We start from the raw sequence: 21,105 nt of genomic DNA, 5'->3' as shown, positions 1-21,105 counted from the left end.
CAGAGAGGTACACACACACAAACACACTCCAGGACAGATCCGCTTGTGCTCAGTATTACTGATCCATGGCAAACTAAACAGCAACTCCAGCTTTGCATGTGTTCTGCCTAACCAGCCTTCTTTTAACTCTGTCTTACCTACAACTCTGCTCAGTAGTGGCACATCCATCACACATCTCCCCACCATCCCTAGCGTGCACGTGCACACACACACACACACACACACACACTCAGGCTGGCTGTCTCTTTTGCTTACAGACAGATCTCATGCAATCACAACCCATATTTCTGGCACAGCCACACTGGCACCTGCTAATTCTGCCCTTTTTCATCAGTGCTGTGCTGCTTATGCCTTGTTCTGCCATCACCTCTTCCTCCTCTTTTCCTCTTTTCCTCCTCTTCCTCCTCTCTTCTTCCATGCACGCTCTGCCCTTTCTGGCCATCCTTCCGCAGTTCACTCAGAGAGGTGCGGGGCAACTGGCAGGTGTCGCTCATTTCTACATTCTAATCTCTTGCTGTTGAGAGTCTCACCAGCGTCAGGACTATGGGGGCTTCACAGACAATAAACTGCCTCTTGGAGCTACAACTTCATCTGGTGCATGAGGGAGCTGTTAACTACATCTGCCTGCATTGACACAGCCTTGCTGTAGGTTCAGCACAGACACTGCTGCCTCCAGGGATACAACACGGCCATGGGCAGGCACAGCACGCTGTCTGAAACAACACAATCATAGGGCCGGGGGATAAAATCACAGCACGAAACAACACAACCACACCTCACACACAACCAGATTTGCCAAAAGTGACACATCCAACACCCACCTGCGACAATAAGAACACATGGTTATCACATGGGGCAACACAACTACACCCATCTGCAGTTCCACAAACACAATCATTCACCTGCAACAAGGCAATTGTACAGAATAATGTGAACACCCCTCTGGGGTGACACCGAGGCACAGCATGAAACAACACAACCACACCACAGACAATGTTGCCAGGCTTTACCTGCAGTGACCTCGCATACTCAGGTGACTTTTACACAACCACATGGAATTACACAAACTCATCCAACTGCACTCACACAAACACACATCAGCAATACACTCCCATGGCATGATACAAGCATCTTGTTTGCAGCACTGCATTTAAAAGCACAAATGCATATCCCTGTAATGACACAAACACTTCTCTTTTTGCTGATACAACCAATAAAAAGCAACCACACTACCGATAATGGGATAATCACACTACAGGCAACAACATAAATACGCTACCTGTAATGCCATAATCATGGAAGATGGAGCAATACAACTACACTCCCCAAAATAAACATGGTACAACATGATAACACTGCCTGAAATGACAACATCCAGCACTGCAATAACACAACCATACTGCCTGCAGTATCACAACCAGATGGTACAACCCTTCCACCTGCAATCAATGACAACATCTGTTGCAATGACACAACATCCTCAATGGAAGTGACACAACAATACTGCCCGCAATGGTGTACTGATGATGCCTACAATGGAACAACCTTACTGCCTGCAGTGACACAAACACACCATCAGGAATGATTCAATCATTCCTCCTTGAACAACACAGTTGCTTCAGCTGCAATATTGCAAAATTGCAAGCAATGATGCAGCTATACCGTCCTACCAGCAGTAATGGTAGACCCCCCAACATGAGTACCATGGCCATGCTGCCAGTAATGACACAACCAAATCACCTGCAATGACAACCATACCACCGCTAGTGAGATAACCATGCAACCTTGAACAATACAATTGTACCACAACGTCAATGACACAACCAGCTGCAGCAAGTCTGCTCAAGCACATCACTTCTGCACTCACATCACACCTCTCCTTGTGCAAAAGTCTCCATCCTGATCTTCACGGCATGGGCCTGGGGTATTTAAGAGCCCAGAGCTCCTGGATGGAGATGGTGGTCGACAATTCCACTCCTTTGACCCCGAGGAATTCTACAATAAGGGTTAAGCCCATCTGTGCAGCGATTGCCAGTTCTGGACTGTGGACTGAACTCCCCCAGGAGCTAAGGGCCAGCTCAAACCTCCCTGCTTTCCGCTCTAAGAGCGAGGCGCATATCTTCGCTCACATAAACACGGAACCATGTTAATGGGAAAAAAACCAACCACCAAACTAACCAACCCAACTGAACAAAGCAAATCCTTTTCCAAAACCAAACCACTCTGCCACACCGACGATTCTCCCCCTGGGGAGAGGAAGAACCACATTTGATGGATGTTAGTCACATCCTGAAATGACAGGACGCACCTTGAACACCACAATCATACCACATGCAATGACAGGACGCACCTTGAATATCACAATCACACACACCCCCACTGCAATGACAGGACGCACCTTGAACAACATAATCACACCACCTGCAATGACAGAACGCACCTTGAACACCACAATCACACGCATCCCTGCAATGACGCAGCCACCTTGAACAACACAATCACACCATCTGCAATGACACAACCCACCTTGAACAACAAAATTGCACCCCCTGCAACGACGTAGCCACTCCACTTTGAACAACTCAATTGCACCCCCTGCAATGACAGAACTGCCCTGCCTGGAACAGCACAATTGCACCCCCTGTGATGACACAGCCCTGTGTCCCATATTTAGATGTATATCATTCCAATCATCCAAACGTCAGACTACAAAAGAGAAGGAAAACACTGAACTGCATTCAGCCTCTCTCCTCCTGGGGATATCACACTGGAAGCACTCTGGGTATTATTGCCACTTATACTAACAACCACCCGTCCACCTTCTCTCCCACAAAACCACTGCTGATATTAGTGCTGATAATGCTAACAGCCCTGTGGGTTTTATTACTGCTGATAATAATAATACTAGACACATTACGGCTGCTCCTGCCAATAACATGCCGCCGATATGATCCCTGCTAATGCTGACAGTACTTGTGGATAATATCGCTGCCATTGTCAGCACCGCAGATCTGATTGCCGGTAAAACCAACAAATACTGCTATTATTGTTGCGGGCCACTACGAATAAACACTGCCGTTGTTACAGCGGAGGAATTATCAACACCGGAACAGGAATCCAAAATGAGAATTTGGATCTATAAAAGAAATCTGCCCAGGCCCTGCTCTTGAGAGAAAGAGCTGCCTTTAATCATGACGGTTTTCTAACGATCACAGTGGTCTTGCCTATCATATGGAGCAAAAGTCCTCCTGGGAGCCTGAAGAGGCCAAAGGGTACAAGAGGGCACTGGGAATGGTGCTTTGATTATTCATTCATCCATCTCCCCATGTGCCCATCTAGCTATCTAGTTTGTATATAATGCCCATCACCATCGCAGCTGAGTGGAACTCATTTCTTTATTAGAATCGGTGGGTCTGAACAGGGTTTCCCCATTCTCTCACGTGCCCCTTCTGACCCTGTTGAAAGGAGGGAGAGAGGAGGAGGGGAATAGCCAATCGCTGTCACCACCTTCTCACTGGGGGCCTTCGTGTCTTCCCTCCCACGGCCATAGTGCTGCCATACCCGGCTGGACCTGCTGTGCGCAGCAGGGAGAGGGGCTCAGCCTAAGGCAGGGACCACAGGAGTAAGAGCCAGGGATCCTAGTGTGGCTGTGATATGGGGACAAGGCTCTCTGTGGCCTTGAGCAGGTCCATTCCCCTCTCTGTGCCCGGTTCTTTGGGGACGGCTGGGTGGTAACAATGGATACATCTGCCCTACGACATGGCCATGGCTAGCCCGGGTCAGCTGACTGCCTGGGCTCTAGGACCCTGCAAGAGGGGTGGGTTTCAGAGCCCGGGCTCCAGCCTGAGACTGAACGTCTACACTGCAATTTTATAGCCCCGCAGCCTGAGGCCAAGTCAGCTGGCCTGGGCTCTGAGTCTCAGGTTTTTTATTGCAGTGTAGACACACACCCCCCACCCCCCAAAAGGGCTGAGGATTCACCTGTGAATGTCTACAAGGGGCTGGAATGACAAGAAGTACTAAGAAAAGGAGTACTTGTGGCACCTTAGAGACTAACAAATTTATTAGAGCATAAGCATCGGAATGCATCCGATGAAGTGAGCTGTAGCTCACGAAAGCTTATGCTCTAATAAATTTGTTAGTCTCTAAGGTGCCACAAGTACTCCTTTTCTTTTTGCGAATACAGACTAACACGGCTGCTACTCTGAAAGAAGTACTAAGTATTCATAGGGGGACAGACCCTGCAATCCTTAAGCAGCCTTTAGGGACTGTCCCCTTCCTGACTCTGATTAGCGGGCACACAGCATCCCTTCCCACAGCCCGAAGCGATCCCCTCCACCTAGCCCCCCATCAGCCCCCTGAAAGTCCTCCCCTGCAGGGACACCTGGCTGCCAGTGTCCCTCGCCTAGCCCAACGCATGCAGCCGTCTCGCTACCTCTGCCTGACTTGGGAGTTTGGCTACATCATCCTGACACATAATTATCTCCCCTCTTCTTAATCATCTGCACCGATGTCTAATGCAGGCACCAGCTGCCGCAAGGAGGAGCGGGAGGGGAGGAGTGGACAAGGGCGGAGGCTCCTCTCTGCTCCCTTTCCCCTCCAAGCCGCCCTGCTAATGACGTTTTCAGAACCAGGGGCAGCCTGGATTGTCCCCTCTGCTCTGACTGGGACTTCCTGAGAGAGCACTCCCACTTACCCCATAGATGGGAGGGGGAATTGCCAGGGCTGTTCCCTGCCCCCTAGCATGGCTGGGACTGCAGATCTGCCTTTGGAAGCAAACTCTTGCTCTTTAAATGCAAGAAGCAAGCCCCAGCCGGGAACAGATGCAAGTAGATCACGGTTATGGACATAATTCAGCACCCATGGAACACACCGGGAAGATGACTCCTTACAGTACAAAATACCAGCGGCTTGCCAACAATCACCCCTTCCAGTCTCCCATGCCTCCCACCCCTCTCCACCTTGCAGCTAAGACAAATTGGAGCCTGCCAGGCTAGGAGAGCACTGCTGGAGAACAAGAGAAAGGTGCTGGATGCAGACACACCACCTTGGGAGAGCTCCTGCCAGGAAAAGAGATCTGAAGCAGAGGATCTCCAGTTAGTACTGTTGGTGGGTGGGGTATGATGCCGGGGTATCCGTGGGAGGGCAGGATGGAGACATATACGGGCAGAGTCCTCGAAGGCACTGAACACACGCTGCAAGATGCAGCGGCCACTGGCAGCACTGAAAGCTGAGGGTGCTAAGCACCACACAGGGAACGTCCGACGACTCACCCGGCTCCTGGCTGGAAGCAGGGACTGCAGAGAACTCCTTTCCTTAATAAATCAAATCTGGGAGGAATCAGAGCATTCAGTAAAAGCTGCCCTGTATGTCTGGGTTTCAGATCCCTTTTTTTTTTTTTTTTGGTACTTTCATTGTACTGCGCCAAACAGCTCAGATTCTTGGACTGAAATCTAGGGAGTGGATCAGTCTGTCACGGGCAATGTTTGGGAATAGCAAAGTACTGATGCCAGATGATCTGCTTGGCATTATACTGAGTACTAAGGGATCCTGCCAAGAGCCAGATCACCGCAAAACTCCACTGCAGGTGAAACTTATCAAATCTGGGTTTTCCTGACAATGCCAAACACAGCCGTGATGTATCTAGAGGTTTGCAAATCTATAGGGGAATCTGGCCCCTCAATTTCAAGTGAATCCAGGTCAATTTATGCTTTAGGTGTAACCATGAAAACTACCGGAGGGTTTGCATTCCAGTAGCAACAGGTCAAAACCAAAACCCTGAATCCTAGCACTCCCAAACTTTGAGGCAGTAGTTCTCAACCTTTCCCTTAATGTCCACCCCTTTCCATAGTGGGACTGTCCCAGGACCTCACTGCCATCAGTCTGGGGACTGGATCTGCACCTGGGTCCTGATCCAACTCCCAGTGGAGTCAGCGGGAGTTTTCCCATTTGTTTTAATGGCGTCTGAATCTCTGCGTTCCAAATGACACGGTCCCTGGTTTTCATCAGTAACCTGGCAGGATGAGGCTGCTGGAGCTAAGTTTTGCTAGGGGTTACTGGGTTCATTTGAACCTGAAACTCAAAGTGAAACTCAGGAGTGCGTGAACCCTATGAGAACCGAAGCCATGGAAGTAGCTGGCACAACCCCCCATACAGCTCTTCTGCTGAGATATAGCCTTCACCTCTCCCCAACCCTCCAGATAACACGGGCTCCCTGCCATTAACTTACCCCCATTTGGCCTGGGGGTTGTAGGCAAGTCAGTCTCCTACTGCTAGGAGGCACCATCCACACAACAGACAAGAGTGGGAAGTGACAGAGTAAGGCAGTGGTTCTCAATCAGGGATACACGTATCCCTGGGGGTCTGCAGAGGTCTTCCAGGGGGTGCATCAACTCATCTAGATATTTGCCTAGTTTTATAACAGTCTACATAGAAAGCACTAGCAAAGTCAGTACAAACTGAAATTTCATTCAGACAACTTGCTTATACTGCTCTATCTACTATGCCAGTATTTCTCTACCTGGGTGTGTCAACGGGGAGTCATGGGATGGGTTTAGAGGAGTCTCAAGTGCAGGGCTAGCATTAGGAGTGGCAAGCAGGGGCCCTACAAAGCTAAGATACATACCAAAGCCTGAGCCCTCTGCCCAGGGCTGAAATCAGACTCGTGACAGAGGTACAGTAGTCTGGAAAGGTTGATAATCACTCAATTAAGGCACAACTGAACGGGTCAAACAACTCAGGCCTCACACTCTGAACAGTCCCTCCCCAATTTTGAGTGCATCCAAATACAAGAGCAGATTTAAGGCAACAAGTACGCAACCCTTCCCCCCTCCTTCTCTCCTGAATGCTGAGACTCCACTCCCACTCCTTACACTGCCCACCTGGAAACACACCAGCGGGTGGGCTTGGCTCTCCAGCTTTTTGCTCATTCCAAGATCTATTTAGCCATTAATCCACCCTGTGTGGGAAGGGGAGAAGAGAAGGAGCAATCTTAATCCCTAATTTCTGTTGGTTTGAGGGTGGGGGTTAGATACTACCCCTAGGGCCAAATACTTAGTAGGTCTCCTGTACTGTGCAAGCAAGTCTGTTTGGTGCAATGAAGGAGACCAGCTGAAACTGGGGCCCTTAATGTCACTGTAAATACGTGGCTGATGGCACGTCGTAGGGAAAGGGCTGCTCGCACAGGGAATCTGAGAGTCACATTTCCTCCCACCCTGCTGCAGGTGCTGAGCCGAGATGGCGTCAGGTTAGGAAGCAAGTGAGTCAGAATGACCTGGTTTCCCCGCAGTTCAAAGCGCGGGCACCTGCTGGCACCTGGGGAGTTGAGTTCCAGCCCTTTCCAGCGGAGAATGGGCTTGGGATCAGCTCCAGGAATGGAAGCGGCCGCTCAGCCCGCCGAGCAGATGTCTGGAGAATGTAGCCTGTCACGAAAGGCCTCGGAAGAAGAACATTCCAAGCCAGCAGGGCGGTGCGGAGAATCGGCCGCTGCTGCTAAAACTGATCTAGCCCCGGAGCAGCTGCAAGGCCTGGTTTGAAATCGGAGCCTGTGCATGGGGACAAAGAATATAAAAGGGGAGGATGAGCCTCTCCCCTCCCCCTACCTTCATCACGTTTCCTCTTCTCGCCATTCGACCGAGGAATGCCCAGGATCCCGTTAATGGAGTAAGAACCCACTGGATCATTGGAGGCACTGGAGACGGGAGGGGATGCTGTATTGGGAACTGGACAAAAGGAAAAGGGAAAAGGGCCATGAGGAGAGCAGCACAGCACTCAGGGAGCACCCAGCCGAAAGCTACCCCTCCCCGCACTCTCCTAGGAAAGCCCCTGGCACCAAACAAACCCCAGTTTGTGTCAGCAAAGGAGCCATAGACTGATATTCCATAGACTGACACTGCCTCTTGCTGCCTCTCAGTCTTGCCACATATCTCACCATACAGCAGCTCCACAAACCCCAGTGCATACCATCAAGCAGCTACAACCTGCCAGTAGATCCCAGTTTAGAGCAACAGCTCCCCAAATGCCTTCCAGTGGAGTCCTATGCAAGGTCTGCATGTGCCACACAAGCTAATGGCCACCCAGTCTGTCCAGGTTCAGCCAAGTGCCTCCCAGGAAAGCCCAGTGTACAGCGTTCTCTCCCAGTATGCCCCGTTCGAGAGGTACCTGTAGCATCACATCCCAGACATCCTCCCAGTGCAGCCTCCCCTCCAGGATACAGCCGAGCACTGATGCACAGCATTTCAGTGCATCTCAGTACAAGCCGACACCTTCTACAATCTCCCAGTGCAGATCAAGAGCTCACAGTACGTATCCCAGTACAAATTAACACCATTGTGGTGCATTCCAGTACGGACCATCTTCCAGTATAAGCTAGAAGTCTCCCACTGCAACCCATGGCCATCATCTCTCAACAGTTTCCAGTATAGCCCACTATCCACTCAGAAAACTCCTTCAGAAGAAAGAGAGCAGGTGTGCAGGGTAGTACACTGCATTCCAGGAGGCATGCCATCACTTCCTGTATGCATCCTAGCAATTAGCAGCACAGTACAGATATACATCGGTGCTCTCTTGTGCAACCTCCCCTGCACACCTCTGCCCCCACTCCCATGAACATTGTACTGATGTGATCAACACTCCTCTGTGCAATAGGAGCTTTTCAGTACAGTACAGACTCTGCCAGCCCCATCTAGTATAGACCAGTACAGCCCAATATGGCATCACACTTCCAGTGACAGTACCCACAACACCATTCCATACAGGCCAAGGCATTCTATCACATTGCAGGACACAGCACTTTCCTTCCAGTACAGAACAGAACCCACCAGCCCCGTCCAGAATAGACCCCAGCACTTCCCAAGAGATCCCCGTACAGTGCTTGATTTCCAGGAACAAACACCCACCAACCCCTCTCTAGACAGGCCATCACATTTCACAACTTCCCCAGCATACAGCACTGTTCTTCCAGCACAGATTAACAACCCCACCCTGTACCCGCAGGAGCAGAACATACACACAAGACCACAGAGCCAACAGTAAAAAATGCCTTCTACGCCCTTAGCATAGACTCGGTAACACTATAGACTAGCAAACTCTCTGCAGATATTATTACAGGCTCAGAATCCTGCACACATCATAGTCAAACCATCTCCCATTAACGTCTCAGTAAAATACCGGCACTGCTGGACTCAGTGGCCAGCTCTCGGGAATGTCTTTTCCTGTTACATGTGTATCCTTGTCTCTGAGAAATGGGCTTATTCCAGGGATGGGAGAGATGGATAAACAGAGAAGTGAAAGAAGACGAAGAGTGTGAAGGAGGCAGGAAAAGGGAAGGACAGGGAGAAATGTGCTTGGACACTTAATATACAGGGAGGGAAAGGAGAGAGAGGACAGATAAAGGGAGGTAGAAGGATAAAGAGTGACTCAATACTGTATGAGATTCCAACCTCGTCTACCTGCTGAGTCGCATTCTGACTTGGACGTAACCCACTGACCACATTGGAATGAGGCCAGTGGAGAATTCGTCCCTCTGCCTTTAGCTGTGCTGACTGTTTGGTGTCTCTCTCATGCTAGTCTGCCCTAGTATCCCTCTTTCTTCGCTTCTCCCCCCTACACATCCTTATTCCCTTGTGTCTAGATCTGCCTGCCCCATCCCTCACTGTGCCGGCCCCTCCGTGGCCTTCTTACCGATCGTGTGTCCAGGTGCAGTCACTCCAGTCCCAGTCCCATCTGGTGTCGGGTGGAAAGGCTGCTGAACTTTGGTTCTGATAATCCTGTAAAAGAGTGAAACTGGATCAGAACTCAGCTCCTTCCACAGCTCCTCCAGCCCCTCAGAGCCCATCAAATGCTGGTGCTGCCCTCACCAATCCCAGCTGCCAAACAGGAGGCCCAATCTACTGTCAATGTGCAGCCCGGAGCAGGAAATAACCCTGTGCAATGGCTTCTTCTGACTCATAATAGCCACAACATGGTCATGGGGGTTTCGCCAGCCATGTCAATGAGAGTCCCTCTGAGTCCTTCTTGGATGGGAGTTTTCTCTGCAGAGCTAACACAGCTCAGAACGAGCACCAGGAGTAGCAGCCTGTCTTGTGTGTCAGCAACTAGGTTATCATTGATGTACTGACTGTTCAGGACCATTATTCCTGGTGATGCTGTGAGAGGCTGGACGAACCCAGCTCAGTTGCCAGACTCCGGCAGCCTTAGCAACTCGCAGAATCACTGTTTAATGTGTGAGTGGTGCAGATCTGATCTGTAGTGTGACTGAGAGGGAAATACGTGTAAAGGGTGACAGGGCCCAAGGACATAGAGTCATAGAGTTAAAGGGTAGAAGGAACCATTAATTCATCTAGTCTGACCTCCTGTATGTCACAGATCATAGAATTTCACCCACTTTCCCCTGTATTGAACCCAATAATGTGTAATTATGACCCATCTGGGTGTCAACATCATACTCCATGATCAAGAAGCTCTGACCCAAGAGAGCAAGAGACTAGAAATACAAAGCACTTTGTTATTTTTTAATATAGTAAAGCACTTATTAACCAATTAAGCATTACAAGGGGCGTTTCCCTGGATAAGTGAGTGACTGGGGGCATGCAGCCGAAGGAACTGGCAGGGGGATATAGATCATAAGCAAAGACAAAGCTCCCACAAGTATGCAGCTTCGGCATTTATCGGGCAATGAATGAACATAACTCAGAAGCAGAGAGATGTGTTGGGGAATGTGACAGAGCAGAGGAGACATCCCAGAATGAAGATGGAACGTTAAAGCTCAGTTTATGTTCCTGTCCTTGTTACATGAAGTTTTTCGCCACTAGATCACTGGTTCAAATCCAGCTGAGGTCAGTGATGAAAGAAAATCATTACCTCCTGATGGCTGATGGTGAAAAGGGCTGGAGAGGTCCCTAGCCTGTGCTGATGGGCAAGTGTTTGCAATCCAAGCACCATCCTCACTATTAGCCCTCTTGTTGGCGAGCTCAGCAAAGCCACCAAGAATTGGAGAGGTCATGAAGGCTGAATCCCCCTCAGACCCTAAATGGGGGTCCTTCCAGGTCAGGGATGAGGCATGGAGTGGGGAGTGGGGGACTGCGTGAGGGCTGTCCATGCTGTTCAGGGATTGGTTTCCAGGACTGTCAATCCTGTATTAAACTCACTTTAAGTCCTGTCCTAAAGTTCCTCCTAAAAGTGAAAGCAAACAACTTAAGGTGCCTGACATCCTCCCCTGCTCCACCTAAGGTGGGAGGCACATATGTGGCAGAGCTCCTACTACAGAGCAAGCTGGCCAGACTTCAAAGAGAAAAGGCATGTTCCACAGCCCAGTGTGGGCTAGGGGGAGCCGGGCCAGGGCCAGGATAGTGTAGGTAAGGCCGGGATTATGGGGGCTGTTCCCAGGCCAGAGAATGGTATTGTGGGGTTGAGCATCTGAGAAGCGTCAGGATGTTTAGGTGTTGCAGGTGATGGAGCCTGAAGTGTACTGGAAGGGGCACGTGTTGCAGAGGATGTATATGAAGGCAGGTAATGTAAAGGTTTGTATCTGAAGAGGCCCAGCTGGTATAGCTCCAGTTATGTCAATGGTTCTGTTGTGATTTACACCAATTGAAGATCTGGTCAAGAGGTATTTGAGGGCCTTGTACATATGGGTCCAGATCCTGAAGCTATGCTGATTTACACCAGCTGAGGAGCTCACCTAAGAAGTCCATGAAGGGGCAGGTATTGTAATTTTTTTCTTTCTCCCCTCTCCCCCATTCCCTCGAAGCACCCTGAAGTGCCACTGTGCTTGTGTGAGTTTATTGATTCCGTCCAGCCCAGAGAGAGCAGAAAGTGGGGCTGGGGTGCAGGCACAGGGCTGGAAATAGAAAGCTATAAATTATTTGTGACAGGAAAGCAATAGTGCCAGAGAGCTGAGCACAAGTCCCGTGTCACTATTAGATTCCTTTTAGCCTGATGACACTGTAAAAGAGGTTAAGTGTCTGATGGAATCGTACACCTAGGGGGCAGGGGCAGGCTGGGAGCAGAACAAGCCACACAGAGCGGGTATATCAATTCTCCAGGCCAATAATATTCCTCTCATTGATCGCAACACAAAGTTCAAAAAAATCTCATTACAGCCAGGCAGACCTGGAACTTTTTAAAAATCAATGGAGTGATATAATGTATGTATGCTTAGTATAAATGTATCTATTCATCTATCTATCCATCCAAATTCTGCCCCAGGGGCGGGCTAGAGGGGGGGTCTGAGTTAACCTACACATTATACTGTGTTACATTGTATTGTACTATATTGAAATGAGCGAGTTAGAAGAATTCCCCTACAGCCTTAGATGACATACCGTAAAAAGTCCTATTAGCAGGGAGATGACATCAGACATCCCTATTCATATTTTGAGATGACCTCATACTATACAAAGTTATTCTGTACAGGTGAAAACAATTCCTTTTGAGTCTTACCCTAAATACAGTTAGAAGAGCATTGGAGTGACATCAGAGGCCCTCATTCGTACTAAGGTGACCTGAAATGCTTCCATTCACAGGGATGCCAGCAGGACTTTTTTGAAGTGAGAAATATAAACAAATTAAATTTAAAACAGAAATATCCTGGCCTGCTGTTACAAGACATAGCCCCTCTGATTTGAGGGCAGCCTCTCTCACAAGCTCTGTTCGCCAACTCTTGGTATTACATGGTTGGTTTTCTATTCAGTTTGATTCCCAAGATTTTCACTTTGCTCCAGAGAGTCTTGATGAAAGCTGGGCAGAGGGGAAGAGCAGATGAGGCATTTAACATACCAGTGAAGTAAATCTGATCTCAGAGGGTGGGAAACTGTCCTATAGGGAAATTTATCTCCCTCCCTCACCACCATATTACCTGTGTACCTCACAACATTAGCATATTTAATCTCACAGCACCCCTGGAAGGCAGGGAAGCTGTAGCCCCATTCTCAGAGGGGAAACTGAGCCAGAAACAGACGAAGTGATTTACTCACAATCACACAGAACGCCAATGGCAGAGCTGAGAATTTAACTCAGGCCTCCAGAGAACTACACCCTGCCCTCCCTACCGCACCATCCTTCATAGCTTGGTTGGACATGTAGTATTCATGTCACTCTCTGGGAGGTTTTAGTGAATTCAGCACGGTGAAAGGTTCTGGACTGACAGTCCAGGGGACAAAAGGCCTCCTTATCCACAAAACAGCAACAATAGCCATGCAAGATTCCCCCGCTATGTCCCACCAACCCATGCAGGGGTGAGAAGGGAAGCTCAGTCTCCATATCCACCCACACCTTGGACTTTCCACTGGGAATGCCATTACAAGGTTGCCAGGTAGGGCCAGTTGGGATGGTGGTTGCTGAGATGTGTCCATTAGGAACTGGATCTAGACTCACCAGCAGCTGGTCATTTTTGGTCACTACCAACCAGGACCAGAGTTCAGTCAGTGACCTGGAGGTGATCGGCTCTGTAGAAAACATTCCTGTCTCAAGAATGAAGCTGGTTTTGTGTCACAGGCTCACGAGAAAGTGGGTAGAAGCACTGAGGTTGTGTTTCTGCAACCCACCAATAAATCTGATCAAAGTAATTCTTAGAGAGACAAGGTGTATTGCTAAGAGAGACAAACTTTCAAGCTGACACAGTGCTGAAGGACCTGGAGAAGAGCTCTGTGTCAGCTCTAAAGCTTGTCTCTCTCACTAACAGAAGTTGGTCCAATAAAAGATATGACCTCATCCACCTTGTCTGTCTAATATCCTGGGACCAACACGGCTATAACAACGCTACATATGTAGTAATTATTGGCATACCAGAGATAAACCCAGTAGAGGTCTCAGAATGGAAGACATTTCCTATGGCTAAAAACAACCTGGAACCCTAAAAGAATCCTCATGTTGCAATCATGACGCTGTTGGAAAAGAAAGAATGGAGCTTTTGGATGGGTTTGACTATAACTCTAAATTGAAATATAGAATGTGGCCATTCCATTACCTTGCAGTCTATCTGTGGATGGAGCTAAATAATCACACTAACAACTAAAGCGCAGTGAATAACTGATTTTTTTTTCAATTTTCTGCCAATTCTGAAAAATCAGGAGGAAAATATCATCTCTGGTTGAATGATTTTTTTCATAATTTTCAGTGAATTTGAAAAGTGTAAAAAAAAATATGGATCAAACAAAATGTTTTGTTTTGATTTGGAGCATTTTTTAACATTTTTGATTGTTTCTTTAATAAAATTGAAATACATTTGAAAACAAAAAGTTGTGTTGAACCAAAACATTGACATGCTCCACTTAGAAAATGACATAAAGAAATGTTTCCTTTTTTTACTTTTTTTTGGGGCAGGGTGGGGACGACACAAATTCACAAAATGTTTTGGTGTTGTCAAATCAGCATTTTTGTATGAAGAAATTTTGCCCAGCCCTACTAACTACTACTTCTGTCACTTTAAGAGGTAAAGTGAGCCCACTGTAAACAAGAACACCTGAAGCATGGTCCCCAGGGAAACAGCCGATGAAAACTGAACAGAATTGACCCAATCCTAGCCATAGCAGCAACCCACACAGCATAACAATGCAACCCTTAAACACCAGGGTTTTTCTGAACTTTGAAACTTCTGCCACATGTGATCCCTAGGTGTCCCTGAAACCTGGGCCTTCTGGATTACTGCTATGGGAGAGCAGAAGTCCAGTTCACCTCTTGCTGCTGCTGCTGACGCATTGACATTCCCTAGCCAAGAAGCTGGAAACAGCCACGCTTTTGACCTTCTTGCACAACTACTTCCTGAGTCCTTCCAAAATGGGGAGAAGCCACAATTCTCAATGACTCGGGTTGTCACCCAGCCAATGCAGTTAACTTCCTTGCAGTACATGTGAATCCTTTCAAAGTTCTTTTATCGAGACAATGTCTCATTGGGCTAGAGCCATCCCTGGTTTCACCCCCTCATAGTCAATGACTGATGTAGTAACATCATTTGTGTTTAACTGAGGGCAAACTGGCTACCAGTACATGGGCAAATTGGTAGTTATTGTAAATTCCCATTTTCATTTTCTAATGGAAGACTTTTGCACAAGCAGTGAGTGTGCAAATCGCACAGGTGCAACTCTGATACTGGTCTTTGAAAACACGGCTCCTTCAAGTTTAGTAGAATATGCACAAGATTTAATATATAAGCTTCTGAAGCTTTAAATTGTGGGACATTTAAAGACATTTGATGGCAATAAAAAAACTGAAATTCATTTTGCCAACTGAGTTTAATATGCGATATTATGTTAAGTGATGGTACATTATATCATTACAGGACATGACATCACACTGTGAAATAGTGTCTCTTTCAGGAACCTGTGAGTTATTGTACTTGGTTCTTGGTGTAACCCTCTATAGTTTATATTGCAAAACAGTTCCCACTGAAAGCAACCCCATTTTCAAACGCTCATAACTTCCTGAAACATTCATCGTTTGGACTGAAATTTTCCATGCGTGGCCTCTGCCCAGATGTGATTATTTTTTTGGAAAGTTTAAGTTTAAAGTTGAGTTTAAATTTATTTTTGGAACGTCCCTTCGGCTAATTTTGAGTTCAGAGAGATACAAAAATTCACCTCTCCTGTTATTAAGCATAAATCGGCTAAGCTGACTTATCTGATTGAGGCTATGCAACAAAAATGATTGATAAAATGTGAAGTTCAGCCACATGGCCATAATCCTCACTCACGTGTAGCACCTATGCTTCATCTGCAGAGCATTTCTCGCTCCCCCCCCCCGATAAACAAGTGATTGAAAAATTCCTTCTGTTCAGTGAGAATCCAAGATTGTAATTGACTGTAAGAAAGTCCCTACCCCCTTTTGTGACATCATTACATGTTCTCACTTCCCAGCCTGATAGGCCCTAGGACTTCTATCTTACTGCAGCTTGGCATGTTTGTGAAAGGAAATGGTGGAAAGGAAATGGTGACTCGGTGGAAAACACACACACAGTCAAATCTTGCCAGAAATTGACACAGCGCTGACCACAGGAGAGAATTGTGAAGTCCAGAATTTCAGGGTTTCTGCAGCTTGTGCCACACTCTACAGTATTCTTCAGAGTCTTTTTCATTACAGAACTGAAGGTCAATGTTTTCAAAGTTGGATGCCAAAAGCTAGGCACCTACATTCATATAGGCATTTACATAAATAGCCTGAGTTACTGCAGCAGTGAGCACCCACCGTTCCCATTTACTTGCATGGGAAGTAAAGACGCTCAGCGGCTTATTAATTTACTTATTTAGGTGCTCAACTATGGATTATTAGTATTATTTATTTTAAACAAGGGCTTGAGAGGCCAGTGCTCTGCACCTTGCATGAACTGAGGCCTAAATAAGTAATTTACTAGCCTATTTATATTCTAAAATCCGCACGCCATGCAGTGTGGCCATGTTATGTCACCGTAGCTCTCACACGTCCTGCCTTTAGCTGATTTAAAATGGATGAACCAAATACATTCTCCCTCCCGCATTTATTACCAGAGTGGGTGTAACAGTGTGGTGCATGTACGACACAGCGCACAGCAGACTAAGCCATCACCATCACTCAGAGACCCTGCTCTATGGAAGTAGACGGTAAGGACTTTTCCTTCACAGAAGAACTCAGTAATGCTTTGCACTTTTACATAGACAATGAAAACATCCACAATTACATTAGACAGGGTAAGATGATAGAAAAGATAGATCCTTGTGTTTCTGTGCATAAAGTAACCACTAGACAATAGGGATTAGGAGAGAAATTTCCCTATGGACAAATTTTCTGGTCCTGGCCACTGTCATAGACAGGATACTGGATTAGATGGATCCCTGTTTTGATCCAATTTGGCAATTCCTGTGGTCCCAGCAGAACCAAGTAGCATCCCCTGGGGGCAGCAGAGGAGTGGAGGGCCCGTCCACCCAAAGAAAAGTCTCTACAGAGCTGCTGACTCGAATAAGTCCCCCCCCATTTCATCAGACCCTTCTGCCATGCTCTATTTTTCAGACCAGAAGGATACATTCAACAGAGCACACAAAGTATTTAAAGTGTGTATGTACAATATTATTAAGGCTCCCTATTAGCAGCCCATTAGAAGCCCTCAAGGTGTGGGTTACTGGGCATTTAAAGCACTTCTTGGGAGGTTAAAGTTGCAATACCTTCGGCCTCATTCTCCACAACACACCCCAAGAAGGAGTTAATGGCCGAGGAACATGCACCCTACCTCGTCTCAGTGCTTAATTAGCATGTGCCTGCACCACTGCATCATGGGCAATACAGAAGAGGGCCCAGATGGCAGCATGGCCAAGTATTGGGTAAGAGCAGCCACTACCAAAGACCAGTGTGGCATCTGCTCTGCACTGGATTAGTTCCTTAAAACAGGCTGGTGTCTGTCCCCACAATGTCACTCTCACGGGAGCATGTCCGAAGAAGAGGTAGATCTAGAAGAACGTAGTGGGAAAAAGACTCCTCTTACTAAGTAAGGGCCAGATTTGCTCCCACTTACTCCTTTTGCATAGCACCTTGCTCTGGGATAGCCCCAGGGAAGCCAGCAGGCTGGCTTATGGAAGCAGGTACTACTCAGTGGGAGTAAGGGGTCCAAATCTGGCCCTGAACTGAAACAGGAGAAAGTCCCTTCTTTTCTATGCAAGAATCTGGCTTCAGTTTAAATCACAGTATGTGAAAGAGAAAGGGAAGAGGCCTTCCCTGTACAAGCAAATTTCATAGCTGAGAGCAAGCATAGGACACAAACTTCATAGTCTAGGAAAGCTGGTCTAACATTTAAGCCACTAGCCTGCGATTTGGGAGAACTGCATTCAATTCTCGGTTCCGCCACCAACACTCTGTGAGACCTTGGTAAGTCACTTGTCTCTCTGGGCCTCAGTTCCTCATCTGTACAATAGGGATAATAGCACATCCATGCCTCACAGGTCAGTCGTGCACACAACACCATTACAAATTGTGAAGTGCGCAGATACTACAGTGATGGAGGTCAAATAAGTATGATAAATAGCTGAAATTCAGCACTGGTGTAGCTTCCTTGCTTAGTGGAATGTCTAGTGTAGACAGGTTCTAAGAGTAGGATTGGACATCATGTTGGTAAGAACACCTGCAGCCTATCTACACTCAAGCTCCCAGTAGGGGACTTGCATTGGTAGTGAACTGCAGCTTTGCATTTGCTCATGCAGATGCAGCCAGAGAAGTCACTGCTCCGTTCTGCTGTTGTGTACTATAGCCATAGTGTATTTTGCACCATGGTGTGACATGGATAATAGCCTCTCCCATTTCTGCTAAGATGTACTGTGACACCCATGATCCAAGGAACAATGGTTGATGCTGGTAGGAGCAGCAGACACAAGTTGGTAGCTGGCCTGAGGCTATGGCGCACCTTGTCCTGGGTTCAGAATGTCCCCAAACTTCAGCGCTTTCCGGAGGAAACACAAGACCCACATATTCACCCAAACTTTCCCTGACAATGAAAAACAAATACACCTCTTCCTGCTGTTGAGGTGGGGAGAGACAAGAAGGGAGCTCAGATACTGTGGTGGTAAGCATGAAATGGGTAACTACATACTAGATCTGGGAGGACAGGCAGAGGGAATGTATTTTTCTGAAGCTTTGAGGTGATTGAGGGTGGGGAAGGAATTCAGTCATGGTCTCTGATCAACACACTCAAGTTTCATACCTTCTACCTTGTGCACATCAGTCAAACTGTGCTGCCTGTCCAGCTTTGCACACTAGGGGCACGTCTACACAGTGAGTTACTGTGCGGCAAGCCAAGGTGTGAATCTACACCCACCAGCTTGCTGTGCAGCATTCCATATGGACAGCGAAAGTCCAGCCATGCAGCATGTCCTACTACACTTGCAAGTAGTCATGCACCGAACTGCACTCTGAGATGCTGCACTGTGGCGGTGTCCACACGGAACGTTACTACATGGCAAGCTGGTGCGCTGTAGAGTCACACCCTGGCTTGGCAAACAGTAATGTGTAGATAAGCGCTGGGTGCCAGATCCCTGACTGGTGTAATTCACTGTCACCCCAGTGACTTCAATGGAACTATGCTGATTTACACCAACTGAAGATCTGGGAAAAAGGAACCAGTCTCTCCCAACTTAGCCTCAACCCAACCCATGTGCAAGAGAGAAGCCCAATCCCTTCCCTTCCCCCACAAGTCTCTGACGAGATTTTCCCCAGACTGAGAAGGCTCCTGGCATGCCGGAGACAGGCAGAATCCTCAGTAGTTTTACCATCTGAAGGGCTTAGAGGGGCTGGAGTTTGTTGTTTTAAATCGGTGACCCGTGATGACACCATACGGTTTTATTTCATTTAATTTGAGCAGAGCATTAACGTCAGCTTGTAGCAGCTCCTTGGCCGTCCCAGCTCTGCTATGCGGTCCCCAAGTAGAGAAGACAGGTGGAGGAAAGGAAGAGCGGCAGCCAGATCAGGGAGGGGGAGGTGTGTGTGGGGGGAGCAATTCTGTAGGGCTGGATTGTGAGGGCTCTAACTCATGTGGGCGAGCAGTGATCTAAGTGCATCCCATTGGCTTTAGTGGGTCTAGTTAGCATAAGACTTGGGCAACACTTCACATTTAGATCAATTTAGCTACATTGCTCAGGGGTGGGGGAAAATTCACCCCCCTGAGTTGCATAGTTAAGATGATCTAACCCCTGATTAAGATGCAACTTGGTCAATGGAAAAATTATTCTATCAACCTAGCTACAACCACTTGGAGAGGTGGATTAACCACATTGATGGAGAACCCCCTTCCATCCACATAGGAAGCATCTGCTCTATAGCACCCGTAGTGGAAACATGGCCTAAGCCATGTAAAGGTTGCACCATGTAGCCATGAGTCTGGCTGAATAGACAACTTTATTATATTATGGGAAACAGGCTCTCGCTACCATAACTGCCATCAACTTTTTTTTTATTTTGTGTTTTTATTTTATCTGACAGGTCACGGTATGTTTGTATTTATACACTCAATAGGTCAGATGCTTAGCTGTAAACACAGGCATAACTCCACTAACTGAAGTCAATGGATCTATGCTGATTTACACCAGCAAGGATCTGGTCCTATCTGGCCATACCCATGGCTCTACTTGGCCCTACAGCGTAGTTTTGCTTTGGGTTAATTTTCTGTGAATTCTGTGCCAGGAGCTGGGAAAGGGACCCACCCTACACCAAGCCCTCGGAATCACTAGCCGAGCAGCCCCTCTATTTGCATTGGGGTATTATAAAGCATCCAGGACTTGGCACACAGAATAGCTAGAGAATCCAGGCAATGCGGGGGAGACTACTGGGAAAGACAAATGACAAAGCAGGGTGTCAAAGTCACTCTGGGGAGAAGGATGGGTTATATTTTTAGGTTGGGCTAGGATATACATTTAGTCATAGAATATCAGGGTTGGAAGGGACCTCAGGAAGTTATCTAGTCCAACCCCCTGCTCAAAGCAGGACCAATCCCCAGCTAAATCATCCCAGTCAGGGCTTTGTCAAGCCTGACCTTAAAAACTTCTAAGGAAGGAGATTCCACCACCTCCCTAGGTAACGCATTCCAGTGTTTCACCACCCTCCTAGTGAAAAAGTTTTTCCTAATATGCAACCTAAACCTCCCCCACTGCAACTTGACACCATTACTCCTCGTTCTGTCATCTGCTACCACTGAGAACAGTCTAGATCCATCCTCTTTGGAACCCCTCTTTCGGGTAGTTGAAAGCAGCTATCAAATCCCCCCTCATTCTTCTCTTCCGCAGACTAAACAATCCCAGTTCCCTCAGCCTCTCCTCATAAGTCATGTGTTCCAGTCCCCTGATCATTTTTGTTGCCCTCCGCTGGACGCTTTCCAATTTTTCCACATCCTTCTTGTGGTGTGGGGCCCAAAACTGGACACAGTACTCCAGATGAGGCCTCACCAATGTCGAATAGAAGAGAACGATCACGTCCCTTGATCTGCTGGCAATGCCCCTACTTATACATCGCAAAATGCCACCCCGTCCATCAAACCACTCCAGAATTCCCACCGGGGTCAATCAGTAGTTTACACAATGACCCAGGATAGAATATTTTGGTTTTGTATAGGAACTTAACTTTTAATTACTCTCGTTACTTATTATTGGCTTGGTTGGTACT

The 21,105-nt window shown here is 47.5% G+C and overlaps 1 protein-coding gene across 6 annotated transcripts in view; it reads right to left on the bottom strand.

The window, feature by feature from the left end:
* PAX2 (paired box 2) overlaps positions 1 to 21,105 on the bottom strand; it is a 115,495-nt gene that overhangs the window by 49,866 nt on the left and 44,524 nt on the right. For all 6 annotated transcript variants that reach the window (XM_043518890.1, XM_043518891.1, XM_043518889.1 and 3 more), the window contains exons 4-5: positions 9,682 to 9,767; positions 7,602 to 7,721 (exon numbers count right to left, since the gene is read on the bottom strand). In XM_043518890.1, the coding sequence (XP_043374825.1) occupies positions 7,602 to 7,721; positions 9,682 to 9,767 (206 nt within the window). The remainder of the gene's footprint in view (positions 1 to 7,601; positions 7,722 to 9,681; positions 9,768 to 21,105) is intronic.

Source organism: Dermochelys coriacea, chromosome 7 (assembly GCF_009764565.3).
Source record: "Dermochelys coriacea isolate rDerCor1 chromosome 7, rDerCor1.pri.v4, whole genome shotgun sequence".
In the NCBI taxonomy this organism is placed as follows: Eukaryota; Metazoa; Chordata; order Testudines; family Dermochelyidae; genus Dermochelys; species Dermochelys coriacea.
The sequence above is the reverse complement of the archived record's forward strand: the minus strand, read 5'-3'. Positions and strand labels throughout refer to the sequence as shown.